The following is a 20,060-nucleotide window of genomic DNA, read 5'->3' on the forward strand; positions in this document are numbered from 1 at the left end:
CTGTGTGGGCTGTCATATGTGGAGAAGGGGGCAGCTGCTCAGCACAGCAGCTCTCATTCATACTATGACTACACCTTTGTAATTGTTGTTCCTCAAAGGTAGGAGCTAAAATGGGTCACAGCCATTGACACAAGCTCGAAGCTAAATGAGGTGCTACAAAGTATTATAAAGCCTATGGTGCTACTGCCCACGGAATTTAGTTGATATTTGTGAACCTATAGTCCTGTGAAAAAGAAAGTACAGCCCATGACTCAGTATCTTATAACAACCTTTAATAGCAATAACTTGAAGAAAGCCATTGTTGAGGAATTTTGGCCCACTCTTCCTTGTAGTTTTGCTCCAATTAACAGAGGTTTCCAGGCATTCATTCATTGATGCATCTCTCTGGAGATCCCACTACAGGATTTCATGAGTGCATACTGGACTAAAATCTTCATCTCTGTTGGTAGTGATGGTGTAAATCTCCTCCATTTGTGCAAACATGCTCTGTTTGGTTTTTGCTAAATATGGTTCTGTGCATTACTACCAAACATCTCCACTTTGGTCGTGCCTGCTCCAGAACTTTTGCATTTTTGTATAGATGCAACTTTGTAACCTAAACTGTGTTGCCATGTCCTATTTAGAGAGAAGTTTTCTCCCGGCATCTCTTACCAACAAGCCATACTTGTCCAGTCTTTTGTAATTCTACTGCCATGAACTTTAACATTTAACATGCTGACTGAGGACTGTTTTGTTAGATGTAGATCTTGGGGCTTTTTGCAGGTTCCCTGAGAACTGCATCTTCTGATCTTTTTTCTAAATTTGCTGGGATGTCCCCTTCTTGGGAATTGTGGAAAATGTGGCATTGTGTCAACACATACCACAGTGCTCCAGACTTGCAAACTGCTAAAACAACTTCTTTTGTAGTAGTGATCACACTTGCCGATGATCAGTAAATGAAGTGCACTTTATTATCAGCAGCATGTGAAAAGTAAGGATTTATCACGGGGCTGCATACAATTCTCCCTGTACAACTCCTAATACACTGTAAACACTGCAATAGTTACATCCTTTTTGCACATGCTCTACAGTTAAATAGCAAATGACAAAGTTCAGAGGTTAGAGTCAAATATCAATCATATATATTCCACCTCTGTAATATTCTTTGTCAATATTCTTGATAACCACCTCTGTTAATTCTTGATATTTATAATTGAGCATGTTTTTAATATATTAGTGCTATTTCTTAAATTTGTAAAATCTGTAATAAATTGTATTATTTTAATAGTTTAGTCTGTTACTGTCTTGGATCAACTGTAACCCACATAATTTCCTTAGGGATTAATAAAGTATTCTGATTCTGTCAATTTCTTTTTCACATGTTTTTATCACAACTTGGTTGGATTACTGTAACTATTTCTATGTGGGTGTTAGCCAGTCCTGCCGGTCTCAGGTTCAGGTGGTGCAAAAATGCTGCAGCCCAACTTTTAACTAGAATATGGAAGAATATTACCGATGTTTTATCGTTATTCAGATGGCTGCCTGTCCATTTCAGGCTTTATTTTTAAATGATTTTGTATGTTTTTCAGTCCTTAAATAGCCTTGCCCTGTCTTATGTCTTAGAGCTGCTGTACTTGCACTGCACCCCCTTTCCTTGTCGCTCAGATCAACTAATGAACAGTAATATCTCCCAAATTGTGGAATTCATTGCCATTTTACATTAGCTAGTTCTGTTCATTCCTTTTTTCATTATTTCTTATTTATTTTTCATTATTCATTATTACACAGCAGCTATGGAAACAGAGTCAATAAAGATGAATAGACCAAATAATTAATGTGATGATCTGTGAAATGACTATATATGTGACAATACGACCTTAAGATTAGTACTACTAAAAGCACCCAAAGTACTAATAAAACAAAAATAAAATTCTCTGCAATTTTCATTTTTATTAAATCTCTAACTGCTTTTCTTTCAACTGGAAAAGCTAGTTTGTAAAAGCTTGTACTTAATATGGATATTACTTAATACAAACCCAATTCCATACATGTTGGAATATTTTCCATTTTCCGTGATTGCTGTATTTGACTATTATTTTTTGTTTAATAGTCAAAAAAGTAAAATTTCAATAATTTTACTGATCAACTTAATTGTGTTTTGTAAAATACACAACATTTGTACATGACTACTATTAGAGCAAACACAAATGGTCATGTCTAAACGAAAGAAACATCACATATTGTAAACAGTCTGACCTATAAACCTTTAACTTTACAGTCTTTACATTAAACATAATGAACAAAGAAAAGATGAGAATTATTTTGACATTTCCACCCTCTGAAAACTGTATTTAATTTCTAAAGTGGCTCACTTGAGCTAGAGAATGAATCACTGATAGAAACAAGGACACCATAGAAATGTATTCAATCTATCAGTATTCACAACTTATTGTACAACAAAGGAACAGCTGCTCTGTTTGATTTTTAAATGCTGATTGAAAAAACACAATATTACATTTGGCCGAAGGATGAATTGTTGTTTTAGCCATCCTACTGCGAGCAGCAAAATTATTATTTCCATATAATATAATCATAAAAAGAATTCAACACTGTGACAGGATAAAGTGTTTATTCTGATTCCTGCAGATCTATATATCTGAAGGTTTTTCCCTCACATAATTATTTGCAGCAACTCTCCGATGTACATTTTCTTTAGAAACATATCACTTATTATTCTTGCATCACTTTGTGCCTTCAATCTAGAGGATTTTAAAGGAATAGCCTGTTTGGTTGTGCAGATTGTATGGTTGCATTTAAACTCAGTTTGAATTGTCTTGTCATGAAAGTATTATTACAATCACTCAACATTTCCTCTGTTTTTTTCTTAGCTGGCCAAAGGACTGATTGTGTCTTACCTGTGAAGGAAAGAGCAAGCAGACTCTACTTCCTGTGAGTATTCAATCAGTGTGAAACATGCTTGTCTTTGGCCTTTGTGATTTATTGCATGCTATAAATGACTGACTGACTATAAATTACTGTTTTTCCAGGTAAAGGAATTGTGGTAGCATAATCTGCTCTTCCTGGGAATGTGTGGGTAGGCAGATGTATGTTCTGTCCTAGCAATTCTCAATTTACTATTTTTTAAGTATTTAAAGTATTACACTTTTTAGGTTTGCAGAGGTAAAGCTATTTGTCTAAAACATGCAGTCAATAAATAAAGACACTTTGATGTTGTTGTTGCTATGCTAGTCAAAAGGGGCTATTTTCTAACTTTACTTCCCTGATGAGCTAGTTTGCAGATTAAATGTGAAGGTAAGTCTATTTAAAATACAATTTCCCCCAAAAAATATTAGTGTAGTTGTATTTCAGTAAAACAACTTGTTTACCAACATAATCCCCAGAAATTTGTTTGGTAACTAAAATGTATATATCTGGATAATATTAAATTATTAGGATAAGAGGCCACAATAATGACAAATTATATAAAGCAATGAGTAATTGTGATAGAAACATTTCGTTAATAGTAAAGAAACCCAATATAAAGTTGCTTAAATCAGTTTCCCCATCCTCACACCTCATTTTCTTCCTCCATATTTCCCATTATATGTTTTACTCTAATATTGTTGAGTTGTTGTAGCAAGGTGAGATACAAACCATCTGTCAGACATATAGTATTGATAAATGATACTAACTTTCATTCATCCAGTAAAAACAATTTACATTCATTATTATAGCATAAAATGCACACCCAAGCTATGCTTACAGTAGAGCGAAACTGAGATCACACCAGAGATTACGACATGACTGACATGAAAAAAGTACATATAAAGCAATATTATTTTGAAGTTTTACTATATTTCTCACCCCAATTGCAGGACATGAAAGCTAAAGCCAGTATATATTTGTTCCACAGTGTTAGCGTTGATGTTACAGTGTTACTGAGAAAAGTAACCAATCACAGTATTTTTACGTTACTAAAAGTAAACACCCCTTTACTTTAAGGTGTTGCATAGTCATCACATTGTACCGAAGGTGTTTAACCTACTGTAGATTTACATCTAAATGTACTGACTTTACCTTAATGGATGGGAATTTGATATTGGTAGCATTCCCGCCTTACCACATTAGCCGCAACTAGCTTGCTAACTTTACAGCAGTTTTGGAGCTCTAGCATCTTTCACCTCCTCAGCGGCCTTACGAGCATCATTTAGGAGCTGTACTTAACGTAACCCGGATGTTTCTTAAAAATGTAAAATGGAGCTAGCAGACATTACCTCACTGGGTAAGGGCTCAGGTCCTCTGGAGAGAAAAAAATTCAACTCAGGAAAACATGACTGCTTAAAGGATGGTTCTGTCCTTCTTTGTAAGGTTATCTGAAACCTTCAGCTTCAGAAAACTGGTAGGAACATTTCCAACAATACAACTGATCACAAATTCTGGCCTAACCCTGCCGCATGAAAAGCAAAAGTTGACAAAAGACAACTGAGATTTCTGTATCTTCTTTCCTTGTGCATTTATAAGTATTCACCTCACATCTGAGGTCTTTCTGGTCCTTCCACGCCCTAACTTCATGTACAGTTCTGTTTGCTAAGTCTGTCTTGAACTGGCAGGGTGTTAGCTTTCAATATTCTTCTCCTTCTCCTACTCAGTGTTTGTAATATGCACTTGTACAATGAGTGACAGTCTGCCACCTGAGCTGCAGCACTGCTCACGCTCCCTTGTGGCTGATGGGATTTAAGATGGACTATAATCTGAGATCAGGTGGGTTTGTGGATATTTACAGCTTGGATAAGATAAAACAAAGACTTTGAAGCGACAGCTCTACAGTGAAGGCATATATTGATATGAGCATTAGCGTACCATATAATTACTGAACAATCAAGGAGTGAGGATGTGTTTTCAGGCTGTTGGTACTTTGTCTTTACCTGGCTCTGTGTGATGCTGAATGTTGCGTTTATCTTGGTTGTCCTCCCTGCTCCAAAAAAAGAGGAAAAAAATGCCTTAATTACCTCTCGCAAGGCTGGCAAAGTTAATTTCTGTAGTCACATATTTAACCAATTACTCAGAGTGTAATGAAGTGGAACGTGGTTCACTGGAGTTCACAGGGCATCCCCCCACCCTTTTATGCTTAGCTTAGTTTGGCTGTTTCAGAGTGGGAAAGGTAATCTTCACTAAATGTTAAACCAGGCAAAACTTCACTCTGGATACACAGATTTATCCGTGTCAGTACCCATTCCTCCTGTAATCATTTTAGCACCGTTATCTCAATATCATGGGCAGTGGGGGGAGAGAGGTGGGGGAAAGGACATTATCTATGCTGGGTGTTACAGTATTAGGGATTATCCTTGACAGATAGTTTCCCTTCCAGGCACCATTAGCTTGGCCTCATCCCATTTGGTATTTCCAACACCTGCGACCACCATCCACTGGGCACAAGAATTATTACCATTGTATTTTTTCTAGGGTATATAAATTAATCATGGCGATCACAAGCAACTGCTTTAAATTTCTGGACTGTGACCAAGAAACACATCCTCCCTGAGGATGCCAAGGACCTATGCATCATTAAAAGAGACTTGTGCTGTCTGAGACGGGAACAGTGCCCGCTCCCTCACTTATATACCTTATGGGATTGGGGCCTCTGCACTACGCATAAATAGCTACTGTCTACTGCTAAATGCGACCAGAATCCTTGAGCCCGACTTTGAATGCTGAACAAACGAGGGGGTTTGCAAGTGGACAGAATAAAGTTGATCATCCCAAAAGTGAAAGTGGACGACTTGACATAAATTACATCTGTCAGCGAGCAGAGCAAGTCTACTAATGACTTTAGGCTGCAGGGGCTTGTTAGGCAACCTCTCCTATTGGCTTTAATGGTTTCATATCCTCACAATCCATGAAATACCAACGACTCTAATTCCTAATCTTATATCTTCATATTGGCAAATGGTCTGTCTTTGACTCACATGCTAAAATGAATGATGGGAGGATTAATATAGATAATGCAGTCCTATCTACACAGCAAATTCAAAAGTGTTAAATGTTTTGGTGTTAGTAGTCTTAGAGTTAATTTTACTCTAAGTAGAGTCACATTCTTTTAATGTAACTCTGAGGTGTAAAATAATAGTAGTTAAAATCGAGTGTTAAAAATGAGTGTTTCTATTTCAAATCTGGAGGTGTTACAATGGAAACATTAACTCTTGACCTCTTAACTCTGAACTCCTACAGGGGCTATGACACCAATAGAGTAAATTCACAGACTCCGCCCCCAGCACGGCTCCAATCGAAGCTGAAGTGAAGCCGTTTCAGAACATTTTGCTCTACATATTTGAGTTGTTTGCCATGCTTGGTAAGTCATGTTTTCAAAGATTGTTTCAATTATTGTTATTAGCTTTTACTTCTGTGGCTCTTTGGAGTTGAGACAAAGCTGTGTGGAAGGCATTAGCCATGTTGCTCGCTGATAGCATAATATTCTGTTTTAGCTAGCTGAAAGGTATTGTTTGCGGGCAAATACCACAGCCTTGAAAAAAAGCTTGCATGTGAATTTTCAGTCAAATTTCTTGGTCAAATACACTTAAAACAATGTCTAGAATGTGAAATGTTGGTATAATGGTGCTACTTGAAGCCTGAAAACGATCTCCCATAAAAAACGAGCAAACAGCAGTAGCAGATGTCCTGACTGGGTTCTACGTTAGCATTTAGATTCCTCCAGAGTTTTGTGCACACGGTTTAGGTAAAAATGAAAAAGGTTGAGGTTTTACATTTAGTTCAGTATTACCTGTTGTCTGTGTCCTTGTCTTTTGGGAAAATACTTTACACAAGTAATGGCTCAAAGGATTCCTTTTTTCTTTTTTTACTGTGCTGCAATTGATTTGTGCCATTAATTAGTGTCAACTAATTTTGTTTTCAATCTCCACATAGGATATGCTTGTGAAGATGGAATATGGGGGAGAGCAGAAGTGCGCTGAAGTTCCACAAAGTGATGAATGAAGGACATGCATATTGTATTTTGTATTTATTGAAATAAGTGATGAGAATGCTGTTATTTGCATTTACCAGCTCACCTATGTCAGACCTTTTGATAAACGAAATTCTAATGAAAGTGAGAACATGTACACTGTTACATCTTTCAGAAAATGTTTTGAAATTGTGGTGCACAGTTCAGAATAAATGTTTTTCAAAAACCATTGCGTCTTTTTAGTAAATGTTTATTTCCAAAAGAAATTTCTAGAAGTTCAGAACAGTAAAATTCCCGTTTTTTAGAATTAATTAGAAGATAACTCTTATGTAGTTAAACTAAAATACTCTTTGAGAGTTAATATATAAACTCTTAACACCAAGTGTTAAATTATCAACTCCAGAGAGATTTGGTGTTTAACACTAAATCAGAGTTAACATACCAACTCTCCAAAAAGAGTTAAATTAACACTCTCTGGTGTGGACCCATATAGACACTTTAAAAGTGTTGAAATCAAATCTGACAGTGTTAATTTGGACATGCTGGATTTGCTGTGTACAAGCTATAACTCAAAGAGTGCAGCACGATCTTCTTATCTTCTTATACGAGCTTTCAAATCTCTGAAAGTCTCTAAGCAAGAACTTTAAAAGGCACGGTAGTAACTGTCAGTGAAAAGCAAAGAAGCAAAAGATCTGCTTTTTCAGTGTTTTCATCCAAGTCTAATTTGACTTGTTCTGAGTTCTGCTCACATGGCACTTAGCAAGTGTGTCTGAATTTTAAAACATATTGATTAGGAATTACTTACAGGTGCTGGTCTATAGCAGCATTGATCACAGATAGGCATTTTGACAAAATGTCTGGAAAACATTTCACGTCGATTGAAAGTGTCTTCTGGGCCAAAATAAAAGCCTCGCATCTAACTGTAATTACCATATGCAGCTTGGTGTCATTCATTTAGAATCTCTTCATCCAGCACCTTAATCAACATATAATTACCTCAGACTCTAAAGTAGGCTGAGAATAGCACAACGCGAGGCAGTTTATTGAAAGAAGGGAACATTTCACACTTCAGAAGCCTAAGTAGGTCAAAAGACTGGCTTCAGTTGTTAGATGGATAAAGTTTCTTCATTGCATTTCTGCACAACAGGAAAGGCATCAATCTAGTGAGTCTCATAAGGAAAGACATCAACCACAACTTTTATTGATCAGTCCTTCTGTATTTGATTGAGACTCACGACAAGGCTGTGGGCAGGATGACAAACAAAAAGGCTGAAGGTTAAAAAAGTGGAAACCAAATCAATGATGGTGACTGACAAGACGAAGCTTGGATGAACACTACTGAGCTCTCTCAGAATAAATAATAGAGAGAAGAAAAAATTGACCGCATTTCCTCCCTACACGTCCATTTTCCCTTCTTCTAGTCATGATTTTGATTTGCGTTTTTCTTACATTCATCTGTCCGGACCAAATTATTAGAAGAATTGAGATGAAATAAAAAGAAAAGGAATAGGTGAAGTTGTGGTTGGGGACATTATCTGTTTTAGCACCTTTTTTTTTTTTTGTTTGTTTGGGTTTTTTTTTGTCTTGATTAACTGCAGCTAGCAATCGTTGATTCAAGTAAGGTTTTCAAATTTATCTCAGAAATTTACAACAACCTTGCCAGTCTAACAAATTTCACCTTACAGTAGTAGACTTTCTCAAAGCTGTGTAGCAGGGATTTTTGAGTTACACAGAAGACTACTAAAGAAGAAGACTGCAAGAGGCTAAGTTACCCTCGAGGAAACCCTGCAGATAACACTATCATCCATGTGCTCATCATGAGTGTATGTGGTTTGCACTTGTCTGAGCAGCACTCAGTCAATCTGATCGCCAGTAAAACTAAGGTGAATGTACAAGTTTTAACTGTTCTTGTTCACTGTAGTTAGTGTTGTACGCATACAAACACAGCTTAGCTTTCAGTATGCGTTCCCTCTTTGCCTTTGTGACATTGTTATACAACACTGACATTTTGTTTAATCACTGGAAATGTATCAAACGCTGGATATTAGGGATGTAATAATTCTCCAAAACCACATTTAATACCTCGATTGCTGTTTGTTGACACCTCAATATTATATTGTTTAGAGGGAAAGTAAAAAAAGAAAAAGAGTTTTTTTTGCCACAGGCTTGATCACTCAGTCATGCATTTTCATTTTACTTGTTGTCTGACAATAATACAGTTCATTTTAATTCGTTTTTTGAAGCAGTTGAAGCTCAGTAGTTGAACTTTCTTATTTGACGGTGGTTTATAAATACAGCTGTAGCAACATGAAGAACCTTGATTCGAGTGGTTATGGCATTTCCCTTCTATAGGAAAAGATCTGTTTGAAACTAGGAGGGTATAGTGTTTATACTCAAGGCGGTAATACATCCCATCTGAGGTAGATTGCATCGTAACAGGAAACTTCAAGTTGCCTGAACTTTAGTCCAAATGTGTTAAAATATGCTCATTTGATATTTTGGGGGTTTTGTTAGGCTTTTTCTTCTTCTTTTAGTTTTTCTTTTTTTACAGAGCATTTAAACATTCCCTTTGCTGCTGAAAAACCCCACTTTTAGTAACTGGTTAAAAATCCTTTGGCAGCAACGTCAAACAAGCATTTAAAGCAGCTGCAGAGCAAGACTGCAGGTTCAAGAGGAGTTTGGGGCCATTCTTCACTGCAGAGTACAAAATGAGCAAATACTTATACCTGGAAAAAAGAACTCTGCAGGTTTTCTGACTCTTTTTAATTGACTTTTGTTTTTATATTTTACATACAAGTTAATCTTTTATAAGTTAAAACGGTGTGTTAAACATTAGTCAGTACAATGTAAAACTTTCTTGAAGGCAAAATATGTGGTAAACATGTACTTAATAAATCTTGGGGGGGGTTAACACATCCGTATCTCTTATCATACGGCAGGCGGTCTAATAATGTTTGGGGTCAGAGTTCGATTTGGTACATTTTTAGGTGCATGTTATGTAAATGCTGTGTCAGCTTTGTGGATTCTGCTTTGCTTTCCATGAACGGAGAGTCAAATATAGTTAGCAAGTTGAACAGGCAGCCTCCTGACAGTGATCCAAAACGTCACGTTTGTTATTTTAGTCTGACCTGCTGATTTGAATCATGATCAACACAGCCATGTGTAACACAGAGGCTCATGCAGACAAATAGAAGCTCGGTAACCGAGTGTTGCAATTTGCATCAGTGGTTGAACTTCATTTCCAAGTCATAACTCAGTCAGATTTAAACACGTACTGCGGTCACACACAGGCTAAGATTCAGCATGACCAACTCTTTCCAAGCACATAGTTTGCACAGATGTTCACTCTGAATATTTGATCTATAAATCTGCCAATCTATAAATTTGTTCTATAAATCAGAGAAGAATTCATTCCCCTGTTTTCAGTATTTAAAATAGTATTATGTGTTTGTTTCAAAATGTAAGAAAAGTAGCCTATATACATGACAGCACTGTCCTTACTGTTTTATTCACATGACCCCAAAGCACTACTTTTTGACTGAAGCACTGAAGCTTTCACGTCTTTTGTCCAAATATAATATAGAATAAAATGAAATAAAAGAAAAAGACTGCAACTTTTAAAACCGTAGAAGCTTCACACATGCACAAAACTCTTTTCAAATATATATAAAGTGTGTAAAACTAAACTAATGACAATAATGCAACAAAATAGCATAAACTCATGTACCCTTATAGCAGTTATACTATATATTTCCTTTTTCTTTCAACACAGGCGCTAATAGCATGTCACAAAGATGTCAGGCTCTGTTTACACAGCTTTAAATCATTAGTCTACCGTGTCCACACATTTACATTGCAAGGAAAAACAAGCTGTAAACACAAAACTGGCATATTATTAACATTTAGTTGTTATGTTTAACTTGTAAACAAACACATGCCTAATTACATATGAAGCAACATTAGCATTCATTACAAGTTCGCTTCATTTGACAAATTCAAGACCACCGTCTCCTGAGGTAAATATTTGGCTAATCAGCTCTAAAACGCTTGTGCCCCCGCTATAGCTGCTACCTGAGAACTCCTTCCACTTGTGTTTGCAAGAAGCCACTAATGAATAAGGTACGCGTGACAAAATAGGTTGTGGGAGCTAAATAATAATAAACTAAAATGCTCCTTGGAACTGCAAAAATCAGCTGGTATTTCTGTGTGACTCTTATTTGAGCCACTGATCATTTTAAAAACAGGGCAGATGTTATGTCTAGATACAATATGTTGAACAATAAAGCTACTCAAAAGCAGCTATATGTGTTATTACCTCTTTATTACATATAATCCGACTCGACAGACTCCCAAACAATTAAAAATTTGCTTATTAATTCTAAGTTAATGTCAAAAGTTTGTTTCCATTCATCAGTGTGATAAACTTACCACACATATTGTACATTTTGGGGTTTTTTCTGCTTGACTTTCTCTTGGAGATAGTGTAGCAGTGTGTACACCAAATATCAGCTCCCCCATCGACTGCTAGCTGGCCTTTCGGCATGGGATTTTGGCTCTGCTTATTTGGTTGAATGAATTATTAATGGCCCACCGGTTTTCCACAAGTTCCATCTTTTTATTATTTTTTTTCTCTTCCCCAGCAGGCTCGATGTAGACTGCATCTCCTCATCTTCACAGCAACACATTTACCTTCCATCTCTTTCAGAGCCAAACGGAGGAGCGTTTGCCCAGGAAATATTCTGCACTCTCTGGCAACTGGATGGGAAGAAGGAGAATCTTTGACCTTGGAAAATGAAGATGTTGTTGCCATGGGAACTGTTAATCCTTCTGTCACTCAAAGAGTGCCTTGCTGGTGAGATGCCAATTGAAGTCGCCTTTTTATAACACACACCTAATATGAATACAGTGGATCTCGAGCAAGGAAGGGCTTCCCTTTACTTAATGCCTGTTTATGTTACTATTGCACATCAAACCGAAAGATAGAAACCAAAAATCACTCTATTAGTTTTGCTTGTGGGTAAAATCCACCAATTTGATCCAATTTGTTCATTAAAATCAGTGTTTAGACTGTTTAGTAGGAAATAGTAAAACATTTGTGCATCACAATATCGAAATTTTGATAATAGCGCTAAGCCACAATCAGAGTTCATATTTTCCTTTCAGAGCACCTCCGACTCATGATGTGAATCATTGTTAAGACCAACATTTGAAAAGAGACTTGCATCCGGTGTGGGACTCACTGTCTCTTGTCTTTTTATGCCTCGCTGTTTTATTATGCAATTTTCTTGCTTTATGTCCAGCTGCTGCCACTTCCATGAATTGTGGCAGAGCACTGTAAAATCCATACTAACTCTTTCCTCAACACTCAATTATTCTGTGCCTCTTCCCCAGCAGCCCAGGTTCGCAGTGTGCTGAGATGCTCTTTGAGAAAAGCAGATGAGCGTTAGACTTTATTTTCCTAAGGCATTAAAATCTCACTAAGAGCTCTGAACATGGCAACCTGCGCAGCGTAGAGATTTAGTGTTGACAGTCACATTTGAAGAATATACTGTATACTCAACTCAAGCCAACCGTTTACAAGGCATCAAAAAATACATTTAAATTTATACAGCATATGGAGTGGGGTCTGTTGTATTGTTATTTATGCTTGCATTCCCATTGATTTAGAGCCTCGACTCAAGTCAGCATTTTCACCGAGGCGCATAATGTAGTCTGCAGTCACAGAGCAGAGAATAGAGGGTTATGCACACGTCTTTGCACGCTATACTCTACATACATACGCTCACTACGGAGCGCACATTCACTTGCATTCCCAGGAAATCTAATTAAGGTTAATTTGTATGTGTGTGTTCGTGTGTGCTGGTGGTCAGTCCAGTTGGCGTGTTCTCAGGGCAGGTCTGTTCGCGAGCACAAACTCAAACCAACCCAACCGTTTCCCAGGTGAAATAGCCCCGCTGTTAAAGGTTCATTAATTTGTTTAATTTAAAGGACACCGCAAACAGGGTAAAAAAATGAAGCACCTCCCTCAGAGGTTGGGGAAACAAGGCCCTTACCAGAGGCAAAGACTCCCACTCTCATTAGAATGATGGTGATGATGGTGTGGGAGGGAGCGCGTTTTGTCCTAGTCAAGGTTAAAGACTGTATTATAAAAGAAAAGCACCTCATCCTTTCAAGTGCACCAGAAGACAAATGGACAATTTTTATTTCCCCCGGAGCAGCGCTGCTGTGCAGCTTGGGCATAGGACACACGTGGTCGGAGGAAAGGGAGGGCGAGTGCCACAGTGTGGCCGTGCATCTGCTAAAGAAACGATAGATTTCACGGGACTAATTAGTGCAATATCAGTTAATTACTCCTGTGTATTGATAGTTTGGCTGGAGGAAACCAAAACAACAAGCTTCACAGAGCAGACATGCATGCTCAGACAACATGTATACAGCTTTGCATGCGCTCGTCTAATTAGATTATAAGCAGAATGGGGCACTACTTTGATTACTGCGGCTCTCGTGTAAACATCTTAACCAAGTCATCCTGCTTGCATTAAAGCAAAGATGAAATAAAACATAATTCAATTAGCCAGCTGGGCTACTTGTCCATCTTTCTAATTATTCTCGACATGTAATTCAGCTTAAACTGGATTCTGTGTTTTGCTTTTCTGTACTTTCATGTAATTGTTGTCTTTTGGCATTTTAATAAAAAGAAGTTTTCCCATCAATCTGCACTCAACGGCCTCCAAAGACGGAGCAAAAACATGTTAGAAATGTTTGCAATAATCACAAGCGCAACACTCTCGTTTATATTTGGACTATTGATTCAATACTGTAGAAGCTGCTTTGCCAGAAGTCATAGTTTCAGCTGTGCTTGGGAAATGTTTGCCATCTTTTACAGTGTGTGTGATATCATTAGGAGGAAGCCAGCTAGCCAGTGATTTCCAGGAATAGAGTGGCGTACCAGTTTCTGCCACTTAAACTGAAAAAGATGATTAAAATTGTTGTTCGACTCTGATTTTTATGATATGCTACTTTGTCAGCTTGAGACCAGGAATGGCTAAAATACATTTTGTCGGCTAAATTTTCGGCACTAAACTATTCGTCCACTTTTCATGAAATCAGACCAAATTGGAATGTTTCAAGTATCAAATTTCAAATCAAAAGGAAAGGAAATCTGTAAAGCTGCTAGATAAAGTAACATGTTTTTTAAAGCATATGAAAATACGCCTAAATAAATGTTATTTCCTTTCACAGTACACTGTTGAAAGCATTGTGACACATAGAAGTAGCACCAGTGAAATACATACCATATATACCACTGAAAAGATTACTAATGATGATGCATTTTGTTTCTTCTTCTTCTTCTTCTTGTTCTTCTTATTATTATTATTAGTAGTAATGATAGTAGTAACATTTCAGCCATGTGTTACTCAAATGTATTTATGTGCTGCACAGATTTACGATCATAACTGTGGATGTGTAAGAATGAGGACGGGAGAGGAGGAAGAAAAACTCAGTCAGTTAGCCAAAATGCTTGAGGGTTATCTTTGGTTAATTGCTCTTTCATCATAATGTATTATCTGCCTCATGACATGTGCACGAGAGCGTTTATTAAATGCAGGATCTGCTCAAGGAGCCATGTTGGCAGCTAATTATAATAGGTGTTAAGTTCACACACAGTTTTCTGAGCAATGAGTGCTTTTTTTCCTCATTGTATGTTTCTTGTTTTTTGTTCTTTCTCTGCAGAGAATACACGCCATGGTCCCGTCTTCACCCAGGAGCCTAGCGACAGTATTTTCCCAATGAGCACTGATGATAAGCAGGTGTTTATTAACTGCAAAGCAAAAGGGAACCCACCTCCGCGTTATAGGTGAGTGGTTTGACAGCTTTTTGTTTATCTACAAAGTGAGACTACAGCGTGTGGGATCAAATTTACAGAACCCATTTATATTTTAATGCAGTCGTTCACTACAAGTATTTGTGTTTAGTCGTTGGTCTCCTTGTGCGATGCTTTCTGGAAAAGCAGGAAAGCTACATGTTCTTGGCCAGCGTCACTTTTCATTGATGGTGCCAATGCCTCAGTCTTCATCAGTCTGTCTGTGCAGGTGGAAGGTAGATGGAAGAGACATAAACACGGACTCAGATCTAAACTACAGCCTTGTAGAGGGGAACCTGCTGATCAGTAACCCTCATGTCATCAATCACGGGGGAGTGTATCAGTGCATTGCCACCAACACATTCGGGACTGTCGTCAGCAGGGAGGCAAAAGTCCAGTTTGCATGTGAGTTGATTCTGATTTTTTTAAAAATATGCATATACTGTCACAGCAGTGAAAAAAAAAATCCCACTCTCCCACCCCACTTTGACTCAGTGTGATATTACGTGTGACTCAACGGAATGCAAAACAGTTAGAGTGGGGCTGCGACCGATGAGTAATTCCATTTATCTCTATTAGAATTTCCCTGGTTAATCATTTGATTTATTTGGTCTTTAAAATGTCAGGAGATGGTGAAAAAATCTCAGAACACAATATTTTATTCGTCAGGCCAAGAGTCTAAACCCCAGAAGTATTCTGTATTCTGTTCTGGGCAAGAACATGATACTGGACAGAGATAATAGTTGATTTTGGCTGTTTTTCCTTATTTGAATGGTAAGATATTCAGAAATATTAAAATCTGATCCCAGTTTTTATACTCTCTTGATGCTTTGCTAGTAAATTTGTTAGATGATAGTTGTGATGTTCCATATAAAACATATTTAAATCCAGTACAATATTATCAATATAGCATATTGTAAGCTTTGTGGTCATTAAACCGGTCGCAGCAGATGGCCGCCCCTCCCTGAGCCTGGTTCTGCCGGAGGTTTCTTCCTGTTAAAAGGGAGTTTTTCCTTCCCACTGCTGCCAAGTGCTTGCTCATAGGGGGTCATATGATTGTTGGGTTTTTCTCTGTATCTATGAAGCGCCTTGAGGCGACTTTTGTTGTGATTTGGCGCTATATAAATAAAATTGAATTGAATTGAATTAAACAGCTATTTCAGACCCACAGAAGCTTCTCTGATGAGAAGTTCATCATGTTTAATCTGCCAACTTCAAAGTATGTTCATAAGCCAACTGTTGTGGTGCACTGCTAACAAGGTGTGTAGCCTCTGCAGGTCCAGCGTGGACGACCAATGAAACGGAGTCAGATTAAAAAAGAATTAGCTGTGAAGTTAACAAATTCAAGTTTGCTGATGTAACTGTTCTGGCCTTTGTTTGCAAAGTTGCTTTTTAATAGTTAATCACTGATAAAAACTGTGTGTAGAGAACCAGAGCAGGGCGATATCACCAAAAATATTTATCACGATATACACTTGAAAATTTGCGATAACGATATAACTGACGATATAATTGACACTAGACAAAATACTTTACAACTCCACAACTTTATTAGTGCAAAAAACAAACAAACATCAATGTGTTTTCACTTAAACAAGCAGCTGTTTTTATGTGCATTAAAGTTATATAAAAAATTAACAGTGCAAATGCAAATTCCTTGCTGACAGTTTAACCAAAAGGAATTTCCAGTGGAAATTGGCCGACATATCCTCAGCATAACCATGTATAATATCCACAAAACTTAAAAAGAGGTTATACACACACAATATGGTAATATTATGTTGAAGCACAGTACGTATCACTCCGCGAGGCGCCTGCCTACGATAGCCGTAATGCTCCGACAATCAATCAAGCGGTGCGGGTTCGTAGTTTAGCAAAGTTGTACTGAAACATTTGACGGATTTTCAAGCGCCGTGTACGACATAAAATCGTTTCGAGGTCAGTAAACACAACCAGAATTCATACACACGGGATTATAAGGGGCACTGTCGATTTTCAGAAAAATCAAAGGATTGATTTTAAGTGTGCCGTATTTTTCAAACAACACGGTAATAACGACGGCCCGCTAGCATGCTCTACCAAAAATAGTGCTTTGTTGTGTATCTGACGGACGAAAGCTAAACCAGCTCCACCACTGAAGTTGCAGCATTTTTACAAACCAATTCTGGTTCATCCGTTTCATTCAACAATCCCCTTTTGCTCTTCTCATTCTGCGTCGCCGCCATGTGCGTATGTAAACAAAGGCACTGCGCATGCGTGTTTTACCCATATTCTATCGCGATATTTCATTTTCCCATCGTTGCCCAACATTACACCGGTATTACCGTGAACGGTATGATATAGCCCAGCCCTATAAAGAACCCACGGCAGACCTGACGACACATACATGCTTTTCAGCATTAACTTTTATTTACACACTCGGTTGCTGTTCACAGACACACAAGGCTGCAGTTTCCTAGCTCAGCTAGCTCAGCAACAACAACACTCAAAACAGGAACCAGTTCAGATTTTAAGACGGGACATGATTGTGGATGCCGTGCTGGGAAGGAGCACGCACCTGCACGGCATCCGCAGTTATATCCAGACCACGCCCCGCCACATTGTGGGGTGTGAACTTTGTTGTAGAGGTAAGACATGCCCAAAGAAGTTTAACAAAAGTACTGGATGAAGGCGGCTCATACTCACTAATTAAAACTGTGGTTGGTGACCACGCCACGACCAGATTTATGGCAACTCTTACCTCTTATATTAGAAACAAATAGCGATGTAGTTGCTACAGGACTGCATAGCTGCTCGAAAACCTTGCTGTTAAAGCCTGTTGGTAAACAACTGAGTTGATTCAACTGTTGCAAAGAGATGTGTAGCAGACGAGTTGAGCTCATCAGCGCAGACTGACTCTGTTTCACTGCAGTCGGACCGTGATTGTTAGAAGCTAGGCTGCCTTACACCCTGCAACCTGTGTCCCCTTGTGATTGAAAGTGATTGTCCAGAGGTTGAGGGTGTTGTAAGCTCAACTTCTGGTTGACCAGTTGGTCGCTGCAGCTACATGCAGAAAAATCACCAGGCAAGCACTGATTTTTCCATCATTTTTTTTTTCTGTAGTGTGACTGAGCATAAAAGAAGCAACCAAAAAAGAAACAACTTGGTGGCCTTACTATATTTCCACTGGATAGGGTAAAGTATTGCCAGAAAAAGAGCTGTTCACTTGTTTAGCTACTGAGATTGCCAGTCTTGTTTTTGTCTAACACTTCCTGTTTTGGTCAAACAGTGCATTTCTTGTTTGCCTTCTTTAATGGTTTTTAAAACCTAATTAATGCACAGCATCAATTTTTTTCTGTTGTTTTTTAAACCTGGAAAATGTCAAAAGTAAATGCAACAAAAAACAAAACGTAGTGTTACACGGATGACAGCAGTTACAGTAAGTGTGTTACCGCTGCACACTAGTCTGCAGCTCTGATGCAATGCATGGAGGAATGAAGCCTGCACGTCTTGATTTGGAGGGACTTTTAATCAGTTGATTTCTGGTTTGACAACCGCTGATATTTGCTTGCTCCCCTCCCGGGACTTGATGGTATTTCTCTGACGCTGGAATTGATATGTCTCCCCACTGCTTATTGTCTCACGCAGCACAGCAGCATTTAATTAAAGGTGAAAGTAATCTCTAACGCGCGATTGGAGAGGAGCATTTTGGTGTACCCTCTGCCTGGTCTCTAGCGCATGCCGTGATATGAACAGGGGGCTGTTGGGTTCGACTTGTAAGCGATATGAACAAACTGGGAAATGTTGTATGGGATTAAAACGCCCTTCCCTCGGATGTCGCCCGCACGTAAAATAAGTTATTGCAGCTGTCAGACCCTGAAAAGTTATTGATGTGTTTTGCGCTCAACAGTTCTGCAGAACTTCAGCAGCAAGACGAGGAACACGGTGTCGGTGAGAGAGGGTCAGGCTGTTGTTCTGCTCTGCGGACCCCCGCCCCGTTACGGAGGTACAGCGCACCTTCCTGACTCTTTGTCTGCTGTGCTTTCACACTCCTGCTTGCCTCAGCAATCTTTATTGTTCCCTTACTCTGCTGCTTATTATCTCGCTGTAACACTGCAGCGTCTTCTTTGTTTTTATGTCTTCCCACTTTCTCTTTCTGCAGCTCTTCCCTCAGAACCGTGACATACTGTTTTCCACTCACTTCTCCTTATCTGTCAGACAGGGAACTTTTTATGATCAGCCGCAGCTCTACCTGCCCAGACCCATGCCTTCATCTATAGTTCATAGCCTCATACTTCTTAACCTTGAGCTCACTTTTCTTGCCCATATGATCTGTGACCATGCTGTCATCTATAAAGTCTCCAGTGCTCCACTTCCCCGACTGTCATTTTTTTCCTTTTTTTGCTGGATGTGGGCAGGTTATCTGTCGGGTAATAGAGGCTGCCGGTGGCTGGTGCGACCGCGGGAGCGTTTATCCCGCGGCACAGCAGTGAGTCGGCTCATGTGTCTGTGTGCTACTGATTAGCAGACCCTCAAAGTGGTCCACACTCCTGCAGCCATTCAATGCCCACCAGCACAATTTCACGCCAGCATACCAGCCTTTCTCCGCTCTCTGTTTCCAACTGAATCCTGCTGCCACGCGGGAATCCACACTTTAGCAATTTGCCCTCCAGCATTCCCTCCCTTCCCGTTTACAAAAAAAAAACAACAACAAAAAAACCCTGAATTTCTTTATTTTTCCTCTTAAATGAAGCATAGTGAAACATTTGATGGGATTTGTACGATGTGATAACGCCACAGTAGCTGGAGGTGTTTTTAAAGTGGAACAAAAAAGTGTTTTTTCCCCTCCACCTTTACATAATGTTAAAGCTTCTTTAATACTTGTTGATGCACCACTTGAGGAATACACTGATGCACCTTATTAAAAAAGGAGACATTTGAAGCTTTTCAGAGCAATCAATAGGTAAGTGGCCTAAAAGGAGCTGCTCTGTGAGTTAAACTCTGTCAGAGGACATGAGATTATGTGCCTGCAAGTCCTCTGTTGCTGTGAGACTGCAGCTCTTCAACAGACCCACTCTCTGATAGTCCCTAATCATGAAAGGTCTGTCAGTTACTGCCCTGACTTCCCTTGTAATGATTTTAATTCACAGCTTTCCCTGAAGGAAAGCATGTGGGACTTTTTTTTCCCCTTTCTGTTTCTTTACCATCTGCCCAGTCAAAAGGGCTGACTGCAGAATGTCATGTATCTGATACGGGCAGGCTGCACTAATAGCAAAGTTC

General features: G+C 38.7%; 1 protein-coding gene and 1 long non-coding RNA gene across 5 annotated transcripts in view; both read left to right on the plus strand.

Annotated features, from left to right (window-relative positions):
* Positions 1 to 20,060, plus strand: part of cntn6 (contactin 6) — a 150,248-nt gene that overhangs the window by 72,023 nt on the left and 58,165 nt on the right. For all 4 annotated transcript variants that reach the window (XM_085160253.1, XM_085160255.1, XM_085160254.1 and 1 more), the window contains exons 2-6: positions 2,868 to 2,928; positions 11,643 to 11,789; positions 14,672 to 14,795; positions 15,031 to 15,206; positions 18,691 to 18,786. In XM_085160253.1, the coding sequence (XP_085016379.1) occupies positions 11,729 to 11,789; positions 14,672 to 14,795; positions 15,031 to 15,206; positions 18,691 to 18,786 (457 nt within the window). In that variant the 5' untranslated portion in view covers positions 2,868 to 2,928; positions 11,643 to 11,728. The remainder of the gene's footprint in view (positions 1 to 2,867; positions 2,929 to 11,642; positions 11,790 to 14,671; positions 14,796 to 15,030; positions 15,207 to 18,690; positions 18,787 to 20,060) is intronic.
* Positions 15,215 to 17,956, plus strand: LOC146519117 (uncharacterized). Its single transcript, XR_014874185.1, has 2 exons — positions 15,215 to 15,741; positions 15,956 to 17,956. It is a non-coding gene; the product is annotated as an uncharacterized LOC146519117 (long non-coding RNA).

This window comes from Neolamprologus multifasciatus, chromosome 5 (genome assembly GCF_963576455.1).
Source record: "Neolamprologus multifasciatus chromosome 5, fNeoMul1.2, whole genome shotgun sequence".
NCBI classification, from domain to species: domain Eukaryota; kingdom Metazoa; phylum Chordata; class Actinopteri; order Cichliformes; family Cichlidae; genus Neolamprologus; species Neolamprologus multifasciatus.